Source organism: Mobula birostris, chromosome 6 (assembly GCF_030028105.1).
Source record: "Mobula birostris isolate sMobBir1 chromosome 6, sMobBir1.hap1, whole genome shotgun sequence".
NCBI lineage: Eukaryota > Metazoa > Chordata > Chondrichthyes > Myliobatiformes > Myliobatidae > Mobula > Mobula birostris.
Window position 1 is genome coordinate 161,631,484 of NC_092375.1, and position 26,190 is coordinate 161,657,673.

At 37.5% G+C, this 26,190-nt stretch overlaps 1 protein-coding gene across 5 annotated transcripts in view; it reads right to left on the bottom strand.

Moving 5' to 3' along the window:
- The window catches only part of dnajc10 (DnaJ (Hsp40) homolog, subfamily C, member 10), a 49,219-nt gene extending 24,021 nt beyond the window's left edge, over positions 1-25,198 (bottom strand). Inside the window, exons 1-15 of one of the 5 annotated variants that reach the window (XM_072261739.1) lie at positions 25,087-25,182; positions 19,430-19,563; positions 16,712-17,087; positions 9,511-9,673; positions 9,186-9,236; positions 7,873-7,955; positions 7,629-7,760; positions 7,091-7,184; positions 6,377-6,454; positions 5,777-5,820; positions 4,406-4,537; positions 3,587-3,676; positions 3,372-3,485; positions 1,775-1,889; positions 59-186 (exon numbers count right to left, since the gene is read on the bottom strand). In XM_072261739.1, the coding sequence (XP_072117840.1) occupies positions 59-186; positions 1,775-1,889; positions 3,372-3,485; positions 3,587-3,676; positions 4,406-4,537; positions 5,777-5,820; positions 6,377-6,454; positions 7,091-7,184; positions 7,629-7,760; positions 7,873-7,955; positions 9,186-9,236; positions 9,511-9,673; positions 16,712-16,930 (1,443 nt within the window). In that variant the 5' untranslated portion in view covers positions 16,931-17,087; positions 19,430-19,563; positions 25,087-25,182. Of the gene's footprint in view, positions 1-58; positions 187-1,774; positions 1,890-3,371; positions 3,486-3,586; positions 3,677-4,405; positions 4,538-5,776; positions 5,821-6,376; positions 6,455-7,090; positions 7,185-7,628; positions 7,761-7,872; positions 7,956-9,185; positions 9,237-9,510; positions 9,674-16,711; positions 17,088-19,395; positions 19,564-25,086 lie in introns of all 5 variants that reach the window. The other 4 variants (XM_072261736.1, XM_072261737.1, XM_072261738.1 and 1 more) reach the window with 4 other exon arrangements.
- Between the last annotated feature and the right edge of the window lie 992 nt (positions 25,199-26,190).

A 26,190-nucleotide genomic window follows, 5' to 3' on the forward strand; every position in this document is an offset into this window, starting at 1 on the left:
TACAGTCCATGAAATTACTCTGCAAACAAACACTGTGGTTAAGCAAGAAGGTGCTTACTGGTGCAAAGAAGTCGACAAGCCAAGGCTCTCTCTGGTTCTTCGGAAAATTCTTTGGATTTAAAGTGATTACAGGTGCACTGATGCTCTCTCTAGCAAAGGACACGATGTCATATAGAACCTTTTTGCCTTAAGATACAACATAGAAGAAATAATATTAATGGAAACCATAAATCAGGAAAGAATTAGTTTTCATATTTAATTTGTATAGTTAGTGAGAGAATGATGAAGTAGGAGAAAAGACAGCCTAGCTTGAGGACTTTTTTTGTAGAAGTTATAAATGCATTATATTATAATGTAGGAAACCCAAAGATAATTCACTTCCAGTAAGTTACTTCTCAAGTGCATTTGATGTCATTCTGCAGCCAAGGCTCCAGCAACATTCATGAGGTACATGGCTAATGTCTTTCGTTCATGAGTTAAAATGGTAACTTTGTTCAGCAATTCGAAGAGAAATCTTTGTTGTTTTCCAAATGTATAATTTGCTCTTCTGCCCAGAATGCTAGATGCCCACCCAAAAGGGCAGATAGGGTCTTGATTTAATGCCTCGCCAGAAAGGGAACCATAATTGTCCACTTCATTTTCACAAGGAATTAAGGATGTTAAACGACCTTAGTTTGCCCTTAACGTACAACTTTGTCCCTTCCTGAGATCTCGACCTTTTGCTAGGATTTTGTTCAGTCGTCAATGTTTGTCCTTACAGATTACGCAAGGAAGTCTGGAATGTAACATCAATTCATATGTGATAAATACTCTACCACTAAGTCAAAGTAATGCAACACAATGCAAACCATTAAGAAAAAACATACTTTGTAGTGTTTACCTACTTCTAGCCATAGATAAAATACATTCGAAAATAGTCAAGCATAGTTAAGAAAAACTTGTAGGTAAAAGGCACTCAAAAATGAGGAACATTTCATTTTTAGGATTGCCTATGTAACATGAGAACATGTAGAATTTCATACAATTAAGTGTGAGGTAATGTAATTTGTGAGTGTAAATGAGGCTAGGAAGATCTTTGGGAGTATTGAGGAACAGAGGGACTTTGGCATGCAAATCCAAAGATCTTGAAGGTGGCAGCACAAGTAGATAATGTGGTTAAGAAGGTATATGGGATGCTGGCCTTTATTAGTTGGACACTGAAAACAAGCATAGGGAGGTTATGCGCTAACTTTACAAAATAGTGATCAGACCTCAGCTGGAGTACTGAGTGCATTTCTGCTATCCACACTAGGGAAAGGGTATCATATTACTAGAGAGGATGCAGAGGAGATTGATCAGGATGCTGCCAGGATGGAGCACTTTTATGAGGGGGTATTGGAAAAGCAAGGTCTGTTTTCCATAGAGTGGAGAGGCTGAGAGGGGACATGATTGGGGTATGTAAAATTATGTGGATAGGGCAGATTGCAAGACTCTATTCTCCTTATCAGACATCAATACAATAAACATACATAAACTTAGAGTAAGGGGTAAGAGATTTTGAGGAAACGAAGGCAATCATTTTCACAGAGAGAATGATTACTTGGAATTCACTGCCAGAGGAAGTGGTGAAAGCAGAGTCATTAACAACAGATAAGAGGTGTGTTGAATTACTCAGAGGCTGTGGGCCATGTGCTGGAATATGATGAGTGTGCACTGTTCAGCTTGAACCTGATGGGCCAAATGGCCTGTTTCCATACTGTTTGACTCTGTCATTATGACCTATATAAGCCCTTACCATGATGAATTTCAAAGGCATGTGTTCCGCTGCCTTTGAATATTACAACACAAGGCTGGTGTATATAGAGATTCTTACAAATACGTGGTCCTGCATGGCAGTCAAAAGTTCCAACCTAGAAATAGATCATTATTAGTGTTCAAAGTATTTATTTCATGCGTATGCCACAATTTTAGGAACTTCTCTTTCGTCAATCTTAAAAAAAAATACAAATCTCCATTTTAAACAGAATGACAGGAAATTATATGAAGCTTATAAGCATGTTTTTTTTAATGTGTTGAGGCAGTCACTGATTTTTCAAAGGCAACTTGAAGTTCGCTATTAAGAAAGAATATTAAGCATTCTTAAATCCTGTCATCCATGCCTGAAGATTTTGGCTGCTGGCTGGAGTATTCTCAGCAGTGCTGCCTATTACGTTCAGCAAATTGCTGGCTATTTGACTACGTGACCACTAGTTGGACATTTCTGCCAGATTCAGTGCCATATTAAGGACTATAAGAAGATCTAGCATCTTAGCACAGTTATAAAATCTTAGTAATTCATTTAGAGTAATGTATGAGCTATATGCTAAAGGAGTTGGAACAGTGACAGAAACTAATTCTGAGAACATTTACACACAGCTGAGGAGCAAAACTAACACACAATTCTTCAAAAATGAATAAACAATAAAAACTGATAGCCATAACCTCCCACAAAATAAAACACATTTGTCAATTGGCCAAAAAGGAATTAAAATTTTGCTTCCATCAGCAAAGAAATAATATTTTAAAAATGTACCACATGACATCTTCAAAAGACTGCACTAAACATTCGTCAGACTTTCATTAGATCTGGATTAAAACAAAAGATTTGTTCTTTTGTTATTCCACCTTGATCATATTTAATGGAATGAGATCCTAAAATCAGTACCTACGAATCCCAGTTCCCCAATGTCCACATTAACTCTTCTGGACTATGTCTGCTGCATTCCATTATACCTATCAATCCATTAATTTGTGGTTGGCCTTGAGATCCCTTATCTTAAGTGGGGGTTGGGGAGAGGAAAGACTGCTAACTCAACAATCTTCAGTCAATGGCAACACTAAAATGCATATAAATTGAAGATTTCTAAAGCATACATCTGCAAACTTCATCTAAATCACCTGAAACCGAAACAAATGTTAAGTGATTGTGTTTGTAAAATCATTTCACTGCATCATTCCTGATGGCAAAAATAAAAAGGAACATAATTGTGCTTGAATGTCTGAAATTAAATTTTTTACCCATTATTTGGATATGAACTTGGACTGCGAGCATGGCAGCCCTCTTGAGCTGCAAATAATATCATTGATTAAGCATGATTCAATTATCAATCCTTAGTGGTGGCAGTAAAATGATAGTGAGACAAAAATGGTAGTTTTCAATTTCACATAGCAGGGCTACCAAGGCTAATTGTAAACAGAGCTCCTACAATGCTAATGAGAATCAAATAATTCACCCACAGACTTGACATTAAATCTGGGCCTCATGACCTTGTACCACTCCGTTCCTACACTGCCCTAACAGCAGTTAAATTGTACATTCCCTGACACGCTTAAGTTGATTTGAGCAGTTGTACCTGGATGTTGTCACTTTGTAGAAGAGTCTTACACTTTTTAAACTCGTATTCACCAGTCTCTGTTGTGTCACCAAATTTAAAGAAAACCAGCCATCGATGATGGGCTAATTTGCTCTAGTGTAAAAGAAAAGAATACTGAGCTGATTTTGTTTCTTCGCTGATTATGTCAATATTGCATTCACTCTATAATTATTCCAAGTTTCATTCAGCAATACCTGGATAGAATGTTCCGTGAGCTTCTCCAGATCAGGCAAATGCTGCATTACCTCAGTGTAAATTTCTCTGGCATCCAGGCTATGGAGAGACTATGGAAAAAAAATGCTTTTCTTAAAAAGCTAACGTTTAAAAAAACATTTACAAAAGAATTCCCAAATAAATTTACAGATTGCATGCAAGACGCATTAATTTGTGCTCTCCTCAAGAGGGGGTTTCTTGATTCTTAGATCATTGGTGCAGCATCTAGATCAATAACCACTTGCTGAGTACACATGAAAATGTACTGACGATGCAAGTATGGAATGCTGCGGACAATGCATTATTATGCACTTTTATTATCCTAATTATCTCTCCACCTTCATTTTAAGTCATTATAATCAATGTAAAATGTAGGATGTAATGTAAGTGCGAAATGTAAATTACAACAAACCTTTGCAGGAGCAAAATCTGAGCTCTGAGGATCAATCTATCAAATAAGAAAGCGATTAGCTACAATTTTAACAGGATAGCATACCATTCGTAAGCAAATGATGATTACTTAAGAGTTTCCCAGGGTCAATGTGTTGAAAGATCATTAATCTGATCCTGTACTTCACCAAGAAAGGTGACAAATGTGCAGAATACAAGATCAAAAGGAGTTGAAAGAGCTGTAATACTGTGGAGACAGCATGTGAATATGGCAGTATTTACATTTGAATGTGTCACAAACATTGACTTTGAGGCTGCTGAAGATCAACCGAAATGATGATAATAGCGGTCAAGTCTCAAGGTATGAACACTCAACAATCAGGAAACTCACTTTGCATACAAATACATACCAAGATTTTGTCTTTCTGGTCAATAGTACAACCAGGCGGAAAATAAAGTGTTGTACTGGTGGTTATTTCTAAGTCTTTGCAAAGTTGAGCCTGAGTTTTACAATCCATCCAGCCTACTTTAACAAGGCCTTCCTAAGAATAAAACAAATTAAAATTGGACTTGATATCTAATATTAAAGGGTTTATATCAAAATAACATGCACTTGTTCTAAGATTGCTCAACTTTAAGCATAAACACTCCAATATTTCCTCCACATTTATAGACAAAAGCAAATTTAAAAGCAGTTAACATGACTATTTCCTCCTATATAAGGAACTACCATGTCTGCTGACTGATACCCAGTGTGGAAACTTTAACACAAATCTGTGTCATACAATTTGGCAAGACATACTACACAAATTCTAAAATGCGATTTAACCCATATCACCATGCTCAGGAGCTGTAATTTTTTAAATCAATTTTTAGTTCAATTAAATAATGGACAGCAGAAATGGCTGGTATATAGCTACTCTTCAAATCTAATTGAACCAAATCCAACAAAATTTCAGGCAACTCTGTCTCTTGTCCCTAAAGCCTTCACTTAGGCTAACACCTTTCCACAATATGAAAGTCCACGATTTCATTTCATAATGACATGGAAGGGTTAAGTGTGTCAACAAAGAGGAACATTTTCAACTATGGAATGCTCACTGAATATTCTTACAGCATTTACTGGAACTTACCTAAACATTTTATGATAGAGAACCAAACACAAAAAAATGCTGGTTCTTCATTTATAAACCATAAAGAATGAAAAAACTGTAACTCATCTGTACACAGAATAAATGGGATGAAACTGGAGCAGACAAAAAGCTCTGGGAATTAACTAACTACAAGTCCAACAAGTACAAACTTTAGGTTCACATTTGGCTACAAATATTTATTGAATATGTCTCCTTCATTTTTGAAGGTATTACTAATGAATGGTTACTGCCACACTTCACCTACAAGTTTAAAACAGATTAGTCTTGCTAATCTATTGAGATAGATGCTATTTTATGGTAATACTAATTTAGTTTTTACCTTATGTTAATTAAACAGACAATCAGTAAGATTCACTGCACAGTAGTCAGAAGTGAAAATGGACAATTCTCTCCAGCTGATTTGCAGGAAAATAAACAGTGAACTTCTCATCAAAAGGGGACTAACCTTACACTGATAAATTAGTGTCAATAAAGATCATTTTAAAATTAACCACAAATTTGATTACTCTAAAAGGCAAGTGGGAATAGTATACTTTCAATGAATAGAAAACCTAAATAATATTGATGAATAATAAATGCATTGAGCACATAGGATATCAAGTATTAATTTTGTAACACTAAACTTACCAGCATTCCAGCTAGCTTAAGTTGGGTCTGTGAAGACAAGCAATCTAAAATACAAAAAGAGGCTTTGTTATGATAAATGTTCTGTAGACTGTGGTAAATGGTACATGGGTTTAACATTTTACTTTCCAGACCTTGTCAGCAGAACTCAAAGTACTGTAATCACACATTATTGGTCTCCTCCACATTAAATTATTCAAACCACCCTGTTGTATTCAAGTGCTTTATAGTTCTGCTTTACTTGTCCATCCAAGACGTTAATGTCATCTTTCACTACTTATTCCATCCATATTTACTTTTCTACATTCATGCAGCACTTAACACTGCACCACACCCAGTATTTGATTTGAGATTTCCAGGCCCCACCACCGCCCCATCCACCCTCTCACAGTCATGCATGCTGCGGTCATTGTTCTCAGTTTGTTGCCTCCTAGTTTAAGGTCTGACTAGTGTGTGGTACAGTTCTGATAATGGATGGAATTCAGATACTGGACTTAAAGGAAGTCAGAAAAATCAAGTGAAAGGAAAATAATATATCCAATTCCATTATTCAACACCAGCAAGCCTCAGATCCAAACGCATGAAATTAAACATTGTTATTACCTCCTATTTCTTCACAGAAAGTGACCAGCCATCCAATCCCTGAAGAGTATGCTGAATTGAAAGCACTTACAAAATTTCCTACCAACAAGAAGGTTATGGTTAAAACAACACTGAACATTCCTAAATTTCAATATTAGTTGATAAAGTTGAGTGGCATTTATCATATTCAACTACCTTGTCTAGTTGGTTACTACTTATAAATGAGTAACAAATTTTGCATCATCGCATTCTGACCTGAAAACATTATCTGAAGCACAAGACTGCTAATGACCTCAGTTTTTCCAGAATCTTCAACAAAAATAACAAAGTCTCTGCTGAAAAGGCTAAATTTAGTCACATCAGAGAAATACAGGCAACCTTCACATTTGGGTAATGGAAATTGTCCTTTACAAAATTCACAAATCACTACTCACATGGAATAAAATTTGCCCTTACAGAACATGTTTAAACATAAATAAACAAAAATTTTAATTTGTGTTTCTCTATGGAAGTTATGTGGCTGTGTTACGAAAACAGATAGTCTTAGAATTCAACACCCCACACTATTTCCCCCCCACCATTCCATACCAGAACAAGGAGGCTGCCTGTATTGTACATAATGGACCTCAGCTATTCTTTGTTGGGTGAAGAAAATCAATTTTAAGGATACAGAGGACTAATTCTGAACTTAAGAAAATAGTTTAGCTTTCTTTTTATGTCAGATCAAGTACCTACCCGTCCATAATTCTGTCACTTGGCTCGTGACATACTTCATGGCAAATTTAACAAGTTCCTCCTTGGAGCGATCTCCAAAATATTTCACTGGACTCTAAGAGATATCATTTTAAGAATTAGCCTAATAATTAAAGATATGGCTCCAAGTAAATCCATTTTATTTTCATACACCCTGAAATATTGTTAAAAAATCTCAAGCCTAACCAATCCCGAAGGGTCTTGGCTCAAAACATCGACTGTTTATTCATTTCCATAGATGCTGCCTGACCTGCTGAGTTCCTCCAGCATTTTGTGTGTTCTGCTTTGGATTTTCAGCATCTGCAGATTTTCTCGTGTTTGCCAAGCCAAACCATAGTACTATAGATCATGCATAACGAGTACTTTCTCAAAACAATTAAACTTTATACTTGAAACCACTTGTTTTTGCTACCTAAAATTAATGTGATTTATGTTTTAACATGGGTCAAACTAGAGCAGCTTTAGTTAATTAACTTAGCTAAACGCCAAAGCATGTTGAAAAATATTGCTTAATTCTTACCCCTTCTCCTTTAAAGATGTATAAACTTGGGTAACTGGTGATTCCTTTGGAACGACACAACATCCTGTTATCCCCACAGTTCACTGCTCCTATGCGGATTACTCCATCCATCTCTTTGGCAAATTCTCTCCACTGGGAAGTGGAAAAATAATGCAAGTTTTCATAAACATACTATGAAAATTGAACATTATAAGGTTCACGACATTAGTTTTAGTAAGTGTGATCACAATGGCATTAAACATACCGTAGGTGCCAGATCATGGCAGTGTGAGCACCGAGGGAAATAGAAGTTTACAAACCATAACTCTCCAGAGTTAACTGCAGCATCTGTTAAGCAAAACAAAGCAGCACAATTAAACTCATCCATATAGAAATAGTTACAGCATTTAGATTGTCAGGTATCAGAGTATGAAACTTTACTAATAGAAAGACTTCAGCTTGATCAATATCTTCTTGGTAGGCTATTGCAAGTATTCATACTTGTTAAAGTTTTAGGAGTGATGGAAATGTAAGAAGACATTTTTGATTTTGCCCAACGATAAAAAGCTAACTTATGTAGATACTCAAAACTTATTATAGGTTAACAAATTATTTTAAAAAATTAGGTTTGTGAGAATTAGTAAACCCAGAAATACCCCATAGTACACCAAGAGAAATTCTGAAAGTAAAACTTGATTGTGTCTAAGAAACCCAATTAGTAGATTGGTTGCTTCCATTCCCCTCCCCATGAAAGCAAGTTTGAACCACACACAATAAAAAAAATCTACAGATACTGGAAATCCAAGCAACACACACAAAATGCTGGAGGAACTCAGCAGGCCAGGCGGCATCTACGGAAAAGAGTAAACAGTCCCTTCTTTAGACTCAGTCAGAAAGCTGCGGGGCTGCTGAGTTCCTCCAGCACCTTGTGAATGTTGCTGAGAGCAAGTCTGAAGTTGAGTCATGCTGATCTGAATATAGCATCTCCTAATAAACATTTTACAGGGTGACATTATTAGAAGTTTGCCACAGGCTATATGGCTGACCTCAGCAATGATTGTTTTTTGGAAAATAATTAATATAAAGGTTAAAAAATGGGCATCAAATTCCAGCAACCTACAGCAGAATACAAATGAGTCTGAGTATTAAAATTGTTCGGTTGTGTCTATTTCATGGGGACTGAATGACTTGTTGCTGAAAGTTTTCAGCATTTTCAGATCAGCATGTTGCATTCATGGTGACAAAATATGGATTTTATTTTCAATACTTTTGCTAACTTTCCAGCATTGAAAAGTAAGAAGGGCGAACTTATCAACTTTGGAAATAATTTATCACATCATATATTAAATTAAAAATTAATAAAAACAGTCCAAAACATTACAAACAAATCTGAACATGTTGGGACAGCTAACATTAAAATTTGGTTGAAAAGAACTGGTAAGCGCATACGCAACAGATCTCAAGAGATATTATATTGTTTACACAGAAGTTATTATAATAAAATTAATTATAACAAATAAGGCACAAAGCTTTCCATATGGGTTCTATTCTACAACTAATTTCCTGTAACAAACATACCAAAGTCCTCTTTATCCAATGTTACAATTTCAACATCATCATCATAGATACCTAAAAGAAAAAAAAAGGGCATGGGAGAAGATAAATTTAAGATATCCTTTGTAGTTATTGATCTAAACTAACAAAAAGGTTGTATGTATTATGCTGTCATCTTAGTATTAATGGCATCAAATACATCAATATTCTACGAGAATTAAATAGAGGATACACAATAAAAGTGAAATGTTTTTTCCATGTAACACTCCCTTGAAAAAAAAGTTTTTAAATATTTCGGAAGAAATGATTCAGCATTATAGAAATAAACAAATAAAATATATTTTCTTACCAAAATCATAACGATAGAAGTTCCAGCTTTCATACTGGCCACCCTGGTGATCTTGCAGGCCTTTCTCACCATATTTGTCATACTTTTTCCGAAGATCCTCATCTTTTAAAACTTCATATGCTCTATTTATTTTCAAAAAGTTGTCATGTGCATCTGGATTATTCTGCCAAGACAGGAAAGTGAAAAATGCAACTGTTCCAGAAATAATGATTGTTTGAGAAAATCCAGCATTTAAATTTTTCTTTTGAAAACTGCAAACATCATATGACCAGGCAACGAGCTCATTTAATAAAACAGCTTCTATTCATGCATTACTTTTGATGGACCTAACCACAATATAATCCTCTACTAAGCCATCTAGGGAGATATTAGGAGAATATCAATTAAGCTTAGTTTTAGAAATAGGTTGTTAGTATTTTAAAAAAGGAGGGGAAAAAGTGTAGAGGTTTAAGGATAGAGTGCAAAGATAGTGCCTCAGAAGCTGAAGGAACAGTCACCATAATAGAAATAAATATTAGGGAGTGACCAAGAATCTAGAATTTGAGAAATGCAGATTTTTTTGGAACACCACATAATATGAAAATAACTAGGAAAGTGAAGGGTAAGACCATATAGAGATTTGAAAACATGGATGCCAATTTCAAAGCCAATGTAGGCAAACAAACATGGGGATTATTAGAATTTGGTGCAAACCTAACAGTTATGGATTTTTTAACATCGGCATAATTAAGTTCTGAGGTAATAAAGGTTTTCTTTCAGCTGAAGGAAGGGCAGTTACCAGATTTTTAGAGAAGCCAAATGCTGGTCTTTCTGATGACTTAGCAGAGTGGTTAACTAACTGGATTCATAACCAAAATTCTCAACCATTCATCCCTGGCAGCTGGAAAATTTAAATTTAAATCATTAAATAAACATAATTTATTTATTTTAGATAGCCAATGTAACAGAACAATTAGATTGTTACAAAATCCATCTCTCACATCCTGCAGTCTGCCATCCTTGCTCAGTCTAGACTATTTGTGACTTCATACCAACCATTACATTTAACTGCTTTCTCAGTTCAGGGGCAATAAATGCTGACACACTAATATCTCCAAACCCTGACTGAATGAAACAAAACTGCAATGTGGTCCAAATCATCATGGGGTTAGGTCTAGTTCCAAGGCTGGGCACAACCAGGTTTGGTTTCATATACTTGCTAAGGAGGATGGAAACATTATTTATGGACTAACAATTGCGGATCTGGTAAACATTCATCAGGTTTGACAATAACAAATTCAGTTTCTCCAATAGACAGATTACCAAAAAGTGCAGGTTATTAATTTTGTGTAACACGAGGATGATATTTAATTCTGACGCAGAAGGTCTAAGAGTCTGGATTAATCAGGATAGCGATGAATCAGCATTTTCTCATTCAAGGACCACTGAACTTGCATTTCAAGCATATTCATGCAGCAAAATGATGATTCTTTCTTCAGCGTTTCTTGACAGTAGTCTGATTTTGGACTCCTCGTGCTATATGTATGGGAGGGCTTCTTCAAGCAGACTGATCTTGTGATGATGATGCCACTCAGTATGTACAAGTGCAACTTTGTTTTATGTCTTGTCTGATCAGACTATATGTAGATATTGTGTAGCTATACCCTAATTTTAACATCACTGGCCCTGCCCTTCAACGTAGCACAGGACTACCAGCCTAGAAAAGAAACAAAGTCAACAGAAAACTATATTGCACTTAACACAGCTTGAGTTTGTAGAACCACAAATGCAAAGGAATCCTCTGGCACATGGTGAATCAAAGCAACACAAAACAGACTTATAGCAGCAGTGGAAGGCATTGTTTGGCAGAGGGACAGGCATGGAGCTCACCAGCAATAGTAGGAAAGAGTATGTCAGCTCAGGGAGGCTGCAGTGTCAAATGTCTACAATGCAAGTTCAGGGTCCTTAAAACAGAGCTTCTGAAACATTCACCAGCCACAAGGAAAGGATGGGGAAAGGAAGGCAACAATTCTGCTGACAGATGTCAAATCATAAGTGTAACAAATACTATTGGATCTGCTTAATCCTCTAAATGTCAGGATGTCTCATGACAAGTAATTCAAAAACTGAATGAGCATTACAATCCTCAATCACTAAAGATTGTGAAGTGTTTTAAATTTAGGAAAATGCAGACAAAGGTTTGGTGCAGCTATTATTTTTAATAAACAAATTACTATAAATTTCACATTTAGGTGGAGATGTAACAAAGATTTTTACTCCTCATGTATGTGAAGGATGTAAGAAATAAAGTCAATTCAATTGAGGAATTCTGTGGAACAAGATTGATGGACATTTTAACACTGTGTGTCAAATACCTACATCCATGGAATAAGCAGGAAATAATTACAGCACTCAGTGACAGTGCCTCAGGACAGAACAGCATGGAACAGTCAATATCTAGGTAGCCAGTTCTTCTAAAACATTCCAACTATGATCCACAGAATTGTACTTTACTCCTGTATTTGACCCTTTAGTGACCAAGTGTTTAGTGTGCTTGCACATTTCATCTGTTTGCAGGTTGAGGGATGAAACACTAACTTTCAGGACGAAGAAGAGGAAGAGAAGAGAGTAAATTCAGATGGCAGCTACCACGAGCATCCCAAATAGATGCAGATAGTCAGAGAGATTAGTGAAAAGGGTGTGCTTACAATATCTCACCAACAATCGCAGTAGACAATCCAAGTGGGTTTAAGAAACAAAACAAACTATTGTCAATGTAAATCTACACCCAAAGCAAGTGAACACAACAGCAGACTGTCAAACAACTGGAATGCTACTGTAAACCTAAACTACAAATGTGAGAATGCATCTTGAGTCTTAGCTGGATATCTTTGATTATGGATCATCAATTGAATATCAGGATAAGTATTCATAATTACTAGTTTTTTTGCAAGCTATTAAAATTTAGGAAAGTACTTAGACTGCAAAATACTAGGCAAAGAATAGAATCCCCATGAAAAGAACTAAATTTGAATAAAGTTCAGAAAAATGAGATCCTGGGCAGGTAGTGCTTTTATTACCTGTGTGGTATTTGAACAAATGGAAGAAGTTCACAGAACTGAAAGAGGTACTGAACACTTTATTTCCCTTAAGAAATCAGTAATAGTCAGCAGAATAGTAACTGGAAGTCTGGCCATGCAGACTTTGAGACTGAAGAAATGCAAAGATCACTGATGGCAATGGAAGCATTCCGCTGAGACACACAAAAGGAATTGGCAAAGTGGAACTATTCTTCTCAGAGAAAACTAGATTTTGGAGCACAGTTCATTAACAATCTGTTGTACAAGATTGCAAGAGGTTTTTGAAGAAATCATTGACGTGAACATACCGGCTACTGCAGATAATCGAGAAATAAGGTACTGCATTTATTGAGTTTGAAGGCGAAGTACGTAGTTGCAGACACAGAAATGGGATAACAAGATAATAAGTCAAAAGTAGCTACATTGTTCTTCCCTTTAGTAGCAATAGGAATTCATTTAAGGTACTTAATAAACCAGAGAATGCAGCTGATAGTAGTCTTCTTGTCATCTCAGGTACCAAGAGATGCAGTTGATCAAATGGTTAGCACTTGTGACAAGGGAAATAGGAATGCAGAAAGCTGATAAAACAGCAACTGAAACAAAATTGGTGCATTATGTCAAATCTCTGAACAAAGTGAAGGTGAAGAACTTGGACCAAAGACCTTGGTCAGAAGCAAAAATATATTCACTCTGAAGATCGTTCAGGAGAGGAGGCACCAGAAAAGACACAGAGACTTCTGAATGGAATAGAGCTCTCAGAAAATGGAACTAAAATCAGAATAATTGGGAATATTCACTGAGTCATTTGAACCTTAGCAGATGAGTCTTTAGCGCAGGATATTGACCATCTTGAAAATGAAGGAGCACATAAACTTGGCAAGGTAAACATAGAACACTTCATTATTGAAGACAATAATTGACAGCAAAGCAGAACATAGCAAGAGGGTTGAAAAGCCCAGAAAGAGAGATTGCAGTGTCTGGCTCTAGCTGTGTTAAGAAGCATGTCAATTAGATTTGGACATAGATCTAGAGCATGTAAACAGCAACAGGTGAAACAAATATTCACTCTACCGTACCATCCCAACTGTAATAGCAAAGCAAACTGTTTATGCTACAGGTTGGCAGGTGATAAAAGCTTGCCAAATGTGGATCTTAAAGGAAACAGTAAAAAAAAAATGAGAAGGTTGAGAGAGACTGAAGTCAAAGTACAAAGTTCAGAGTACATACATGTCACTATATACAACTCTCATATTCACTTTGTTATGGGCATTCACAGCAAATACAAGAAACATAATAGAAGCAGACTGTACCAAAAGGACAAACAACCAAAGTACACAATAGAACAAATTATGCAAATATAATAATAATAAATAAGCAGTAGAGAACACAAGATTAAGGGTTCTTCAAAATGAGTTCATAGGTTGTGGCAACAGATCAATGATGGAGTGACCAACAGACATAAAATGCTGGAGTGATGGAGCAAGTGAAGTTATCCTCACTGGTTCAAGAGTCTGATGGTTGGGCAGCAATAACTGTTCCTGAACATGGTTGTGTTGGTCTTGAGTCTCCAATACATTCTTCCTGATTACAGCAGGATGGGATCCTTGATGATGGATGCTGTTTTCCTGTGACAGTGCTCCCTCAAGATGTACTCGATAGTAGGGAGGGCTTTACCAGTGATAGATGTAGCCATATCCAATATCTTTTGTCAGATTTTCCACTCAAGGGCATTAATGTTTCCATACCAAGCCATGATGCAACCAGTCTTCAGCACACATCTATAGGAAATCTACAGGATTTCGTCAAAATTTTAGATATCATGCTGAATTTCTTCAAAAATTTAATAAAGAGGCACGGCCATGCTTTCTCCATAATGGCACTTAAATGATAACACTGAGGAAGTTAAAGTTGCTGATCCTTCTCACCTCTGATTCCGAGAGATCTGGTTCACGAACTTCCGGTTTCCTTCTTCTGAAGTCAATAATCAGCTTCTTAGTCTTGCTGACATTGAGTGAATGATTGTTGCTGTGGCACCACTCAGCCAGATTTTCAATCTCTCTCCTATAAACTGAAACGTCATCACCTTTGATTTGGCCAACAGTGGCGTCATCAGCAAACGTAAATATGGCACTGGAGCTCTGCTTAGCCTCACAGTCAGAAGTATAGAGCAGGGGGCTTAGCACAACCTTGTGTTGCGCCTGTGCTGATGGAACTTGTGTTGGAGATGTTGTTGCCAATTCGAATTGACTGGGGTCTGCCAGTGAGGAAATAGAGGATCTGGTTGCACAAAGAGGTATTGGGGCCAAGGTCTAGATTGGTTAGTTTTGAGGGGATGATAGTATTGAATGCTGAGCTGTAGTCAGTGACGAATATCCTGATGTATGCAGCTTCAGAGTCAAAAAGTTCCTGGGTTGAGCAAAGAACCAATGAAAAGGCACCCACTGTTGACCTGTTGTGATGGTAGGCAAATTGGAATGGATCTAAGTCAAAAAAATCTCAAAAAAAGAGTTGTTATGTTTCATCACCAACCTCTTAAAGCACTTCATCATATTTGATGTAGGTGCTACCAGATGATAGTCATTGAGGCATGTTACCATGTTCTTCTTAGGCACTGGTATAATTGAAACCTGCTTGAAGCAGGTGGGTACCTCAGACTGCCGAGGCAGGTTGTTAAAACTATTAGGCGAACACTCCAGCCAGTTGATTAACACAGATCTTTAGTACTCGCCCAGGTACCCTGTCTGGGCCAGATGCTTTCTGTGGCTTCACCCTCCTAAAGGATGCTCTCATGTCAGTCTCAGATACTGAAATCACAGTCATTGGGGGCTGTGAGAGTTTGTGAAGGTCTCTGCAAATTTTGACAGTCAAAACAAGCATAGAAAGCTGTGAAGCCTTATGATTGCTTGGTTACATTTTGTAAGAGTTGATAGCATTCAAGCCCTGACCCAACTGTCGAGAATTTTCAGACTTCCACAGAAACAATCTGTTGGAAGATTGACAGAATTGTTCGGACTTGAGGCATCAACAGTAACATCTAGTTCCAGGATGGGCAGTGAAAGACATATCAACTTTGACTCCAAATAATCCAGAAAGGAGGAATCATGTTATACCAGATGTAGTAAGAGAAGCAGAGCCAAACTTGAAAGAATTATGAGATGGTAAACTAATTCACCTGAAGATTCTGAAGCTTTTCTAATACAAGTCTCACTCATATCAAAGAATACAAAAACCTCGAGACACTGAACCTTTACAAGCCAAATGTCAAGTAAAAGTCCTTTTCAGCTTGTATGCATGGCGAACTCGGAACATGTCCATTCTCCTTAAAAATTCATATTATGCATGTGGATGTTTCTCTAAATGGATAGATCACATCATGACGATGTCATTTAGGATACATGTGCCTCCATCTTGGATAGAATATGGGGCATTTTTAAACATTCATTTTATAGCTAATGTGTAAAATTCAGTTATTAGCCAAATTTAACATGGCTGGCTCTAGACTTTTGATATCAGAATATTATGATCTAGGAAAGTTTTGGCAACTGTGACAATTCTTCAGCACTTGGAAGTTGGGAACCTGCCTAAAAGAACACCTCCAGTTAGGATCTGAGCAGTTTCTAAATGAGCTATAACAGAGAGGAATGGCTATGAGTAACAAAAGGAGGTTGCATTCTTTTGGCAGTACATTTAATTAAAATGTTGTTGTCATTTTCCGATATTTTAGTTTGCTTTAAATTTAACTTTTTGACTTCTGATTTTTTGAATTTTAATATTTCCTGAAGGTTGGGCAAAGTTTTTCTCTAGCTGTTTCACAGGCAGTGAGGATCAAGTCAACACTTTGACAAAAGTTGATACTGGGGAACTACAAGTGTTGAGTAGAGACTTACCAGGTAAGTCAATGAGTGTCAAATAAGGGTAACTTGTTGCTAGCATGAAATTTAGTGACTTTATAGTTCAAGAGCAAAGTACTCATTTCAATCTAGACACATTAAATTATTTAAAAAACAACTGGGGATATATCATTGTGTATTACACTGCATTTTCTTTTAGTGCTGAACTGATAGATCATTTCTATATTTGATCCAGCACAAGATATCTCTCACACTATATTTGAAGCCGTGGATCAAAACCATCCCACTTACTGGATTTTTATCAGGATGCATTGTGAGTGCAAGCTTCTTAAATGCTTGCCTTATCTGTCGATTAGTTGCACTTTTAGACAGTCCAAGCAATTTATAGTAGTCTCCATCAGTGCACACTAGAACTGCTAATGCTGTTATAATAAAGAGAAACAGAACTACTTTGTTTGAAGATTGTTTACAGCTCTTTGAATCATGAAATATAAGATTAAGATGATCCATTTTGAAGAATAAGGTTCCAGTTCACTTTATGGTTGTTGTATAACTCTGGTACTGGAAGTGTTTTGATAAATTAATAGCATCGTTCTTGATCTTCGTTTAGAATAGTACCAATATCATCAAGTTTTAACAACAGGTTTTCAAGATGTCTTCAAATAATCTGCAAGCAAAAAAAAACATTTACATCCTTCACATACTTTGGAGACAGCAATTACAAGAAACAAAGAAATTACATATTAGCACGATAGACTTACTATAGACTTCTATGTGAAAAGGACAGATTGGAACAGCAGCTTTAACATTTTCTCATCAGTCTTCATAAAGATGGAATTCAACCTATACGATCAGTTCTGCAGCTAGATAGTAAATGGACTAACTGATTGCTTTCTTTCCTCTCCACTACCCCCATCACACAATATTCAATCAGTTGTCTTATGTAGCAATGAAAATTAAAATAATGTTTGGAGTTTCAAATTGTTTGTTCAACTATTTGTTGTCCATGTCAGCAATGTGCTCTAGAAAATTCCCCGTTCAATTACTACCCATACTTAACCAATTGTATCTTAATGATATTGTCTTTGGCCTCGGTCCCTCCAAGCAAGGGAGCAGAAAAAATATTAGTCAAAGATCCTGCTTGTCAGAGAAATGCATCAGCATAGATGAACACTAATCTTTAAATGTTTTACATCAACTATCAGGGTATAATCATACTGTGAAGATATATGTGGAGGAAATCTGTTCAGGAGAGAGCTGTGCTAGATGAGAACAATGTCTACTGTGCCACAGAGAACAAGCGGCAGCAGTGAAAGGAGAGAATGAACAACCAAAGACCACTAATGACAGCAGTCACTTACTCTTGCCCACACTGTACCAGAATCTCGAATCGGTCTCTATGGCCACCTGAAGAGCCACCAATAGACAACCCCTTAGGAGAACAACATACTCAACTTGAGTGATTGCACTACTACTACTACTGAGAATGGGAAAAAATGGAGGAAAGCAATGAGTTTATCAATACAATGTTAGTGACTGCTGTGATATTTGGATTATGATAAAGGATGAGCAGGAGGAAATTTTAAACATAACATCACAGAGTGTGATCTTTGACCTAATTGGTTAAGCCCAGTGTTGCTTGCGTATATTCTGTAAAACAACCACAATAATTGAATAGTTAATGTGGCAGTAAAATAATTTTTACACCAATACTTTTAATTGGACTGTAGATCATTGATGAAATCCAATACAATTAACACTACAGAGAAAGTTTCAAGATTTAACATTGCTCCTGAATTTGACTATCAATGATGTTGTGAACAGTAGAGATGAAAATAAAGATACATTAATATACGTTTGTGTTAAATAGTAACTTCAGTGACAGCAAATGGGTTTTGATGTCAGCAATTCAAGCCACTAGCATTGAATCTGATAATGACACAACTGTCTAATTGATACCGGAAATAATGAACAAAATTCCAATTTTTAAATGTGCAGATAGGGAATATAACAGGGGTTAATTGGTGCTACAACTATATAAAGATCTGGATATATCACTCCTTGGTAGGGCACTGAAGAGTGAGGTACAACAAAGGGATCTGGGAATACAGGTACATAATTCATTGAAAGTAGCCTCACAGGTAGATACGGTCATAAAGAAGGCTTTTAGCATATTGGCCTTTATAAATTAATGTAGTGAGTACAGAAGATGGGATGGTATGTTGAAGTTGCACAAGACGTTGGTGAGGCCTAATTTCATGAATTGTGTGCAGTTTTAGTCACCTACCTACAGGAAAGATGCAAACAAGATTGAAAGAGTGTACAAAAAATTTACAAGAATGTTGCCGGGTCTGGAGGACTTGAGTTACAAGAAAAAAATTGAATAGATTAAGACCGTATTCTTTAGAACGTAGCAGATTGAGAGGAGATTAGATAGAGGTATACAAATTTATTAGGGGTATTGATAGGGTAAATGCAAGCATGCTTTTTCCACTGAGGTCGGGTGGGACTACAACCAGAGGCCATGGCTTAAGGGTGAAAGATAAGAGATTTAAGGGGAACATGAGGCAAAGCTTCTTCACTCAGAGAGTTGTGAGAGTGTGGAATGAGCTGCCAACACAAGTGGTCCATGTGATCTCGTTTTCAACATTTAAGAGAAGTTTGGATAGGTACATAGATAGTAGGGATATGGAGGGCTATGGTCCCAGTGCAGGTCATTGGGAGTAGGCAGTTTAAATGGATTTGGCATGGATTAGATGGGCTGAAGGGCCTGTTTTTGTGCTGAACTTCTCTATGACATTTAGAGGAACAAGAATCTGGCCAGATGGCCCACAATAATCCTATGATAGTAAAAGTAGCAGTCTATAGTTCAACTTTAAAACATGTTATTTCTATTTAGGGATGAAAGTAGCTAGAGACAAGCCTAGTACTCCCCATAATTACTGATTTCAAACAAGGAGCTTATGTATTCTTACAGCATTTTTACAGTCATGCAGGACACTAAAGAACCTTGGCTGGAAGAATGCATCAGGCTGGACTCTTCTGTTAAACGTGACTAAAGTTGAATGCCCCACACTGGCTTGCAGCCAATACAGCAGTCACTGTAGTCTTTCCAGCAATATAGGTAGAGGGGCAACCAATTCCTAGAAACAGTAATGCAATAATTGATCAGCATATGTGATGTTGATTATATGGCATACTGATCAGGTTACAAAATGATTCATTTTGCCAGTGAGAAGGTGAATGACAGCAAATAGTTTCTGCAAGTTGCAATGGTGTCATAATACAGTAAATACAACACACTAATAGATAACTTGTTTATTTTTGTAAATAAATTGGACTAAATTGTGTTCCAGCTTCATTTATTGATCAGATTTACCAGAGTTTCAAGAGAAACTGGGAAATGTAATTCCATTTTGTTTCCTGTGTCTTTCTCCCAGGACAAATCTGAAACTACATAGAGTAACTCTGCAGAGTAAATAAGCTTAAATGTGAAACAAAGAATGGACACCCCTTTGTTTTGAAGTTAAGCTATTGGAATAATAAAGGACAAAGTTCTAAATGGAGCTCTAAATATCAGTTTGGGAATTCAAATTTAAAAATTAATGCTTGAGGTGGGAGTGGTGAAAATCTAGTTACTAACTACTTCAGAATGTTTAACAAATTCTATTGAAGACTTTATCTATTCCAGGGAAGTTCTGCAAAAATGATTCCATTGTACACAGGTTATCAAGTAATTTTATGGTAGATATATTCAAATTATTTTGATATGACTTGTTGACTTTCACTGACAACACACTTTTGCCCTCATGGTACAACAGATATTGTATGGAGCATTTAAAAAGACAAAACTAAAATAATTGGCTTTAAACAGGAGGGTAACATTTAAATATCCCAGTACCTTTTTTTTGATTGGTATTTTACAACTCAACTTAAGATCATTTTTAACATAAAACAAAATACAGAATGCTTTTGGACACAACTAAAACATTTCCTAGACAATGGATTATGAAATACTCAATAAAACTCTGGAAAATCAGTAATTTGAAGGATTATTGGAAACCGATAATTAATGCTGGACCTGGCAGACATGCCCATGTTCTATGAAGTAAAAAAGTTCACTATGAAAGTAACGAGTTGAGTGCATTAGCTTATTTAACAAAAATGTTGTGCAATTCAATACAAATATTAAATGTACACAAAGCATTTTGACAATGTTACCTAAATTATTAAAGTAAGGCTGTATAATAAGCACTGAACAGAATCCATTGGGTTACTTACTGCAAACACAAAATTATCAAAAGCAACACAAAATCCTGGAGGAACTCAGCAAGGCAGGCAGCATCTATGGAAATGAATAAACAGAGTCAACGTTTCAGGACCAATGAAGAAGGATCTCAGCCTGAAACGTCAACTATTTATTCATCTCCAGAGATGCTGCCTGACCTGCTGAGTTTCTCCAGCATTTTGTGCGTGTTGCTTTGGATTTCCAGCAGTTAGAATTAAGAGTCAGAATTTTATTTCTTACATCTATCTCACAACATGAGGGAGTAAAAATCTTTATGTTGCATCTCTGTCAATTTGTACAAGCAACAAGGGAAAAAAAAGAATATTGCCCAAACACCAAGATTGTATATGTAATTGTTTTGCATACATGTTCAATCAGGTATGCAATCAGATCAATGTGTATTGATAAATCTGATGGCCTGGTGCAAGAAGTGGTCTCGTAGCATGTTGGTCCTGGCTTTAATGCTGCGGCACCATTTGTCAGACGGAAGCAGCTGAAAGAGTTTGTGGTTGGGGTGGTTGGAGTCGCTAATGATCCACCAGGCCCTTTTTATGCACCTACTGCTGTAAATGTCCCGAATAGAGGGAAGTTCACATTCACAGATGTGCCAGCTGTCCGCACCACTCTCTGCAGTGCATCTGCAGACTTTCTCATGTTTACAAATTTATCAAGACTTCAATTCCCAAATGAAAACATTGTCTGCATTTAATCTTACTGTTCCAATTCATGTGGAAAAATGAACTTTATTTATGTTTTAAATTACTATATGAGATGTTCAATTTATCATCCCAGTTCAGTATTACTATCCGCACAATATGACACAAGAAACTTGATATAATGCTGGACAAAGAAACTCACTGATGCATCCCATCTCTCAACCACAGGTACACAGTAGCTGCAGTACATAATTTCTACAAGAGTTATTCAAGCTAGCAGCTCACCACAACTCTAAAGGGAAAAACACTAGTACTATAAATGAACAAGCTAAACAGACAGGGAAAATATTTTCACAAGGTAGAATCTAAATTTAAGGACAAACAGAGTTTGATATTTTTTGGATTAATTGAATCAAAGAGTAAAATGCCAAGAACTTAATGGGAGAGTTCTTCAAAGTAGTGTCCTACACCCAAATGTCTTCAGCTACTTCATCAATGATCTTTTTGCCATCAGAAGTTTGAATTAAGAATGTTCAATTTCATTCACAGTTCCTCAGTAAATGAAACAGCTCTTGCCTACATTGAACAAGACCAAAACAACAGAGGCAAATAACAAGTAACAAAGACGCCATAAAAGTGACTCTCAAAGGTAATCTCTAAAAAGAGCTGGGCATCCAATTAAGAAGATAGCACTTGGCATTTAATGACATTTCCATGGCCAGATCCTCCACCATCAATATTTGGGGGGGGGGGGGAGAGAAGGGTCATAATAATTACAAGCTCTATTGGACCAGCCATATAAATGCCATGAATTATGAGAGTAGGTCAGAGATTGGTATCCTACAAGATGCCTCCTGATAGCAAGGCCTGTTCCCCATTTATGATGCCCAAGTTGGGCATATGATGGAATGTGCTCACCCCCAACAATTCTAAATTTCACTCCATCCTAGATAAGCTAGTTTATTAGCTTGGCACTCCATCAACAGCCCAACACCTATTCTAAGCATCGTCAGCACACAGTGGCTGTAGTTGTCACTTTTATAAAATGTACTGCATTTACTCACCCAGGGTACTCTAATGGTGCCCAAAATCCACCACCACTACTGATGTTACTGGCTTGGACAACAGGCAGCAGGTGAATGGAAACTTTATCCCCTCATGGTTCCCTATCCACGATGCATACATCCTGTCTTTCACGATTGCTAGATCTAACTCCCACAGCTCGTTCTTCAACAGTCTACTGGGAGACCTGTCATTAGAATGACTCGTAGTTCATGAAGACTAGGAACCAGCGCCATCAAGGGCAATTGAGGATGAACAGTTGACTGTGACCTCTAGTATACTGAAGATCCTAAAATATGAATGAAAAAAGCCCACCAACCTTCAAGCAGAGGCAAAAAGGCTATCAACTCAAGAATGGCTGATACATAGAGTAAAACAGTTTTACCAGATTACATAGCCCATAATGGCTGTGGGCTCACTGGCTTCTATAGATGCAACTTTTGTTAAACAAAAAAGCAGTGAGTTCATCTAATGTGACATTCATGAACATTCATGAAATATTCTTTAGACTGTACAACTGCTAACCTAATGAACTGTTAAAACAGGCATAAAAAATGTGTATTTTCCTGAAGTATCCACATTCACAGAGCTAATAACAAAAAGTTTGGCATATTACAAACGCTTGTACATGCAAATGTCCAAGCATTAGCAACTAATACCAAAATATGCTGGGCTTCTGGGTTCAAAAGCAGAATCCACAATTTAACTGTTTTCTATGCCAATAGACACTGGCTCTTTATATTGTTATACACTTAAAAAAAATTAATAAAGGAGGTTTTTTTTGAGAAGTCCAGTGACTGAGAAGTTAGTATTTTATGTGGAGATCCTATGTCAGGATAAATTCAGACAAGATGCATACTCTTTAAGACTTGTGGGGGAGGAGCAAAAAAAAAGGGAATCAAGTATCAGATACAGTACCGAAAAACATTTAATGACTTACAAATAGATTATCTGAAACTCATGACAACAATTTTTATCTGGGGAAAGGAAAGGAAATAGAAATACCAATAACAGTCAGAAACAGGATTTCCTGATCTTTCTTGGCACCTTTTCCAGCTCCGGGACCGAGTGATGACATTATAACTTCAAGGCCAAATGTCAATCACTACCTTACTTTTCTATTTCATTTCCATCTGTTTTTTAGATTTCTTTTATCCAAGAATCCCATCCAGCTTGCTTCCTCTCATAATTCTCCACCAGTATCCAAAAGGAGTGGATAACCTTCGTGCATCGACTTGTTGCAACGAACAGAATTAGCTCCGATCAATATAAGACAGCTAGCAAACGACTGTTAGGAAAGCCAGTCTTTACAAAATGACAATAATTGAGCAGAGCCATACAGAGGCCAGACATTTGGAACCAGTACTCACATTCTGCCTGCAAAGTTCTATGCAAAAAAGAGGTAAAATTATTCAACATTATCATGGAATATGGTTGAAGTGAAGAGTAGACACACTTAACAGGAGGTTGGATGTGCATCTAAGGGAAAGAACAGAGGTTCTCATTTATATATTAGACTTAGAGTCCTGCAGTTCTGGTCAACCCATTGCGGGAAGGGGTGGAGGCTTTAGAGAGGATTCAGAATAAGAATCAAGTTCAATACCGGCAAATGTCTAGAAATTTGTTAACTTTGCAGCAGTAGTACAATGCAATACATGATAAATATAGGAAAAAAAACTAAATTAAAGTATATATATGTAGCTTAGATAGTAAAAACAAAGTAGTGTAGTATTCATGGGTTCAATGTCCATTTAGAAATTAGATGGCAGAGGGGAAGAAGCCTTTCTTGAACCACTGAGTATGTGCCTTCAGGCTTCTGTACCTACTTCCTGATGGCAACAATTGGTAAGTCCTGGGCGGTCAGAAGAGCTTTACAAAGAAGCTGCCTGCAAGGTATTAGCTACAAAGTTAGACAAACTGGATTGTTTCTTCTGTAGTATCAAAGGTTGAAGGGAGACTTGATAGAAGTTATTAGGAAAGGCATAAATAGGGTTGGCAGCCGGAATCTTAGCTTCCAGAGTAGAAGTGTCAAATACTAGAAGATATAGCTTTGAGATGAGAGAAAGTTTAAAGGGATGTGCGAGGACGTTTTCTCCCTCTCCTCCCACAAAGAGTAGTGGGTGTCTGGAACATGCTGCCAGAGGTGGCAGGGGATAGTAAAGAATGATCGAGGCGTTCAAGAAGCTTCTATGCAGGGAAATAGATGCGGATCACGTGGATGCAAAAGAAATTAGTATTACGCTCAAAACAGACATCTGGGGCGAAGGGCTTGTTCCTGTGCTGCACTGTTCCATGTCTTTCAGAGGAAGCAGCATGAACCTGCTCTGTGTTTATACTTTACACAATCACTCAGCTATTGAATGAGCCCCATCGACCCAAGTTGTGATGAAAGGCGACTGAGCTGAGAAGCCAACTCAGTTGCCGTCCGGCCCGCAAAGTGACCCCAGCATTCTCCTGTTACTCTGTCAGCGACGCCGGGTGGCTGCAATCCTGGTGAAGCGGCTCACCCGCCGGCCTCCGGCAGCGCTGATGCCCCTCCAACTGGGGAAAGACGTCGCGATCAAAAGAATTCTCCGCAAGAGCAGAATGCCCCTCTCACCCCCTCTAAAAGTACAGACCAGCAATAAATGTCTAAATAATGGGAGACAGCACTCACTCACCCGCCAGCCAGCCAGCCTGCCTACCTGCCGCTGGGATCTCCTTTCCGCAGCTACCCCCCCGGACACATCTACCCGCTACACAGGCAGCCGGACGCCGGATGCATTTCCAGGACACGCACGACGGTGGCAGTGACGTCAGCCCACCGCCGATCGCCACGTGGAGGGAGGCGGTGCCGGTCGGCCAATGGTTGGGCGCCAGGCAGCGGGCGCGGGCGCGGGCGCACAGCTGCAGGTTGGTGTAACAGCCCTCACCGGCGATGGGTGAGACTGACAACTGGTGCGGGACATGTCACCCACGCAAAAGCTAATTGAAATACTAAATACTGATCACACCTGTCGGAAGAGGAAGAATGACTAGACGGTCAGAACCTACTTGCCCGTGAAAGAAAATCTTTTTATATACAACTACTCCGATTTCCTCAAAAAACTTTACAAAGAGTTTTGCAGCCGTTCAAGTATTTCTAGATGTAGCTATACAGGAAATGCAGAAAGCAATTTGCATACAAACTGTTCTGTGTTTACCGATGTCCAACGTGTACTTACGAATTAACTCATGATATAAAATTCAGAAATCTATGCATATGCTTTCGTACCTACGAACAATTTTCCTGGCTTTGTTAAAAGTTTGAAGTAAATTTATTACAAAAGTACATGTGTGTCAACATATTCAACCCAAGCATACTCAAGACAGCTATAGAAATCTGTTTGAATAATAACCACAAAAGAATCAGCGAAAGACCGCACCAATGTGGGCATTCAACCAGTGTGCGAAACACAACAAACTGGGAAAATACAAAAATAAATAAATATTGAGAACATGAGATTAAGAGTCTTTGAAAGTGAGTTCGTTGGATGTGAGAACATTTCAATAATGGGGTAAGTCAGGTTGAGTTATCCCCTTTGGTTCAAGAACCTGATGGTTGAGGGGTAGTAACTTCCTGAACCCAGTGGTGTGAGTCTTGAGTCTCCTGTACCACCTTCCCATTGGCAGCTGCAGGAAGAGAACATGTCCTAGGTGGTGGGTGTCCTTGATGATGGATGCTGCTTTTCTGTGGCAACATTTTATGTAGATGCACTCAGTGGTGGGGAGAGGTTTATCCATGG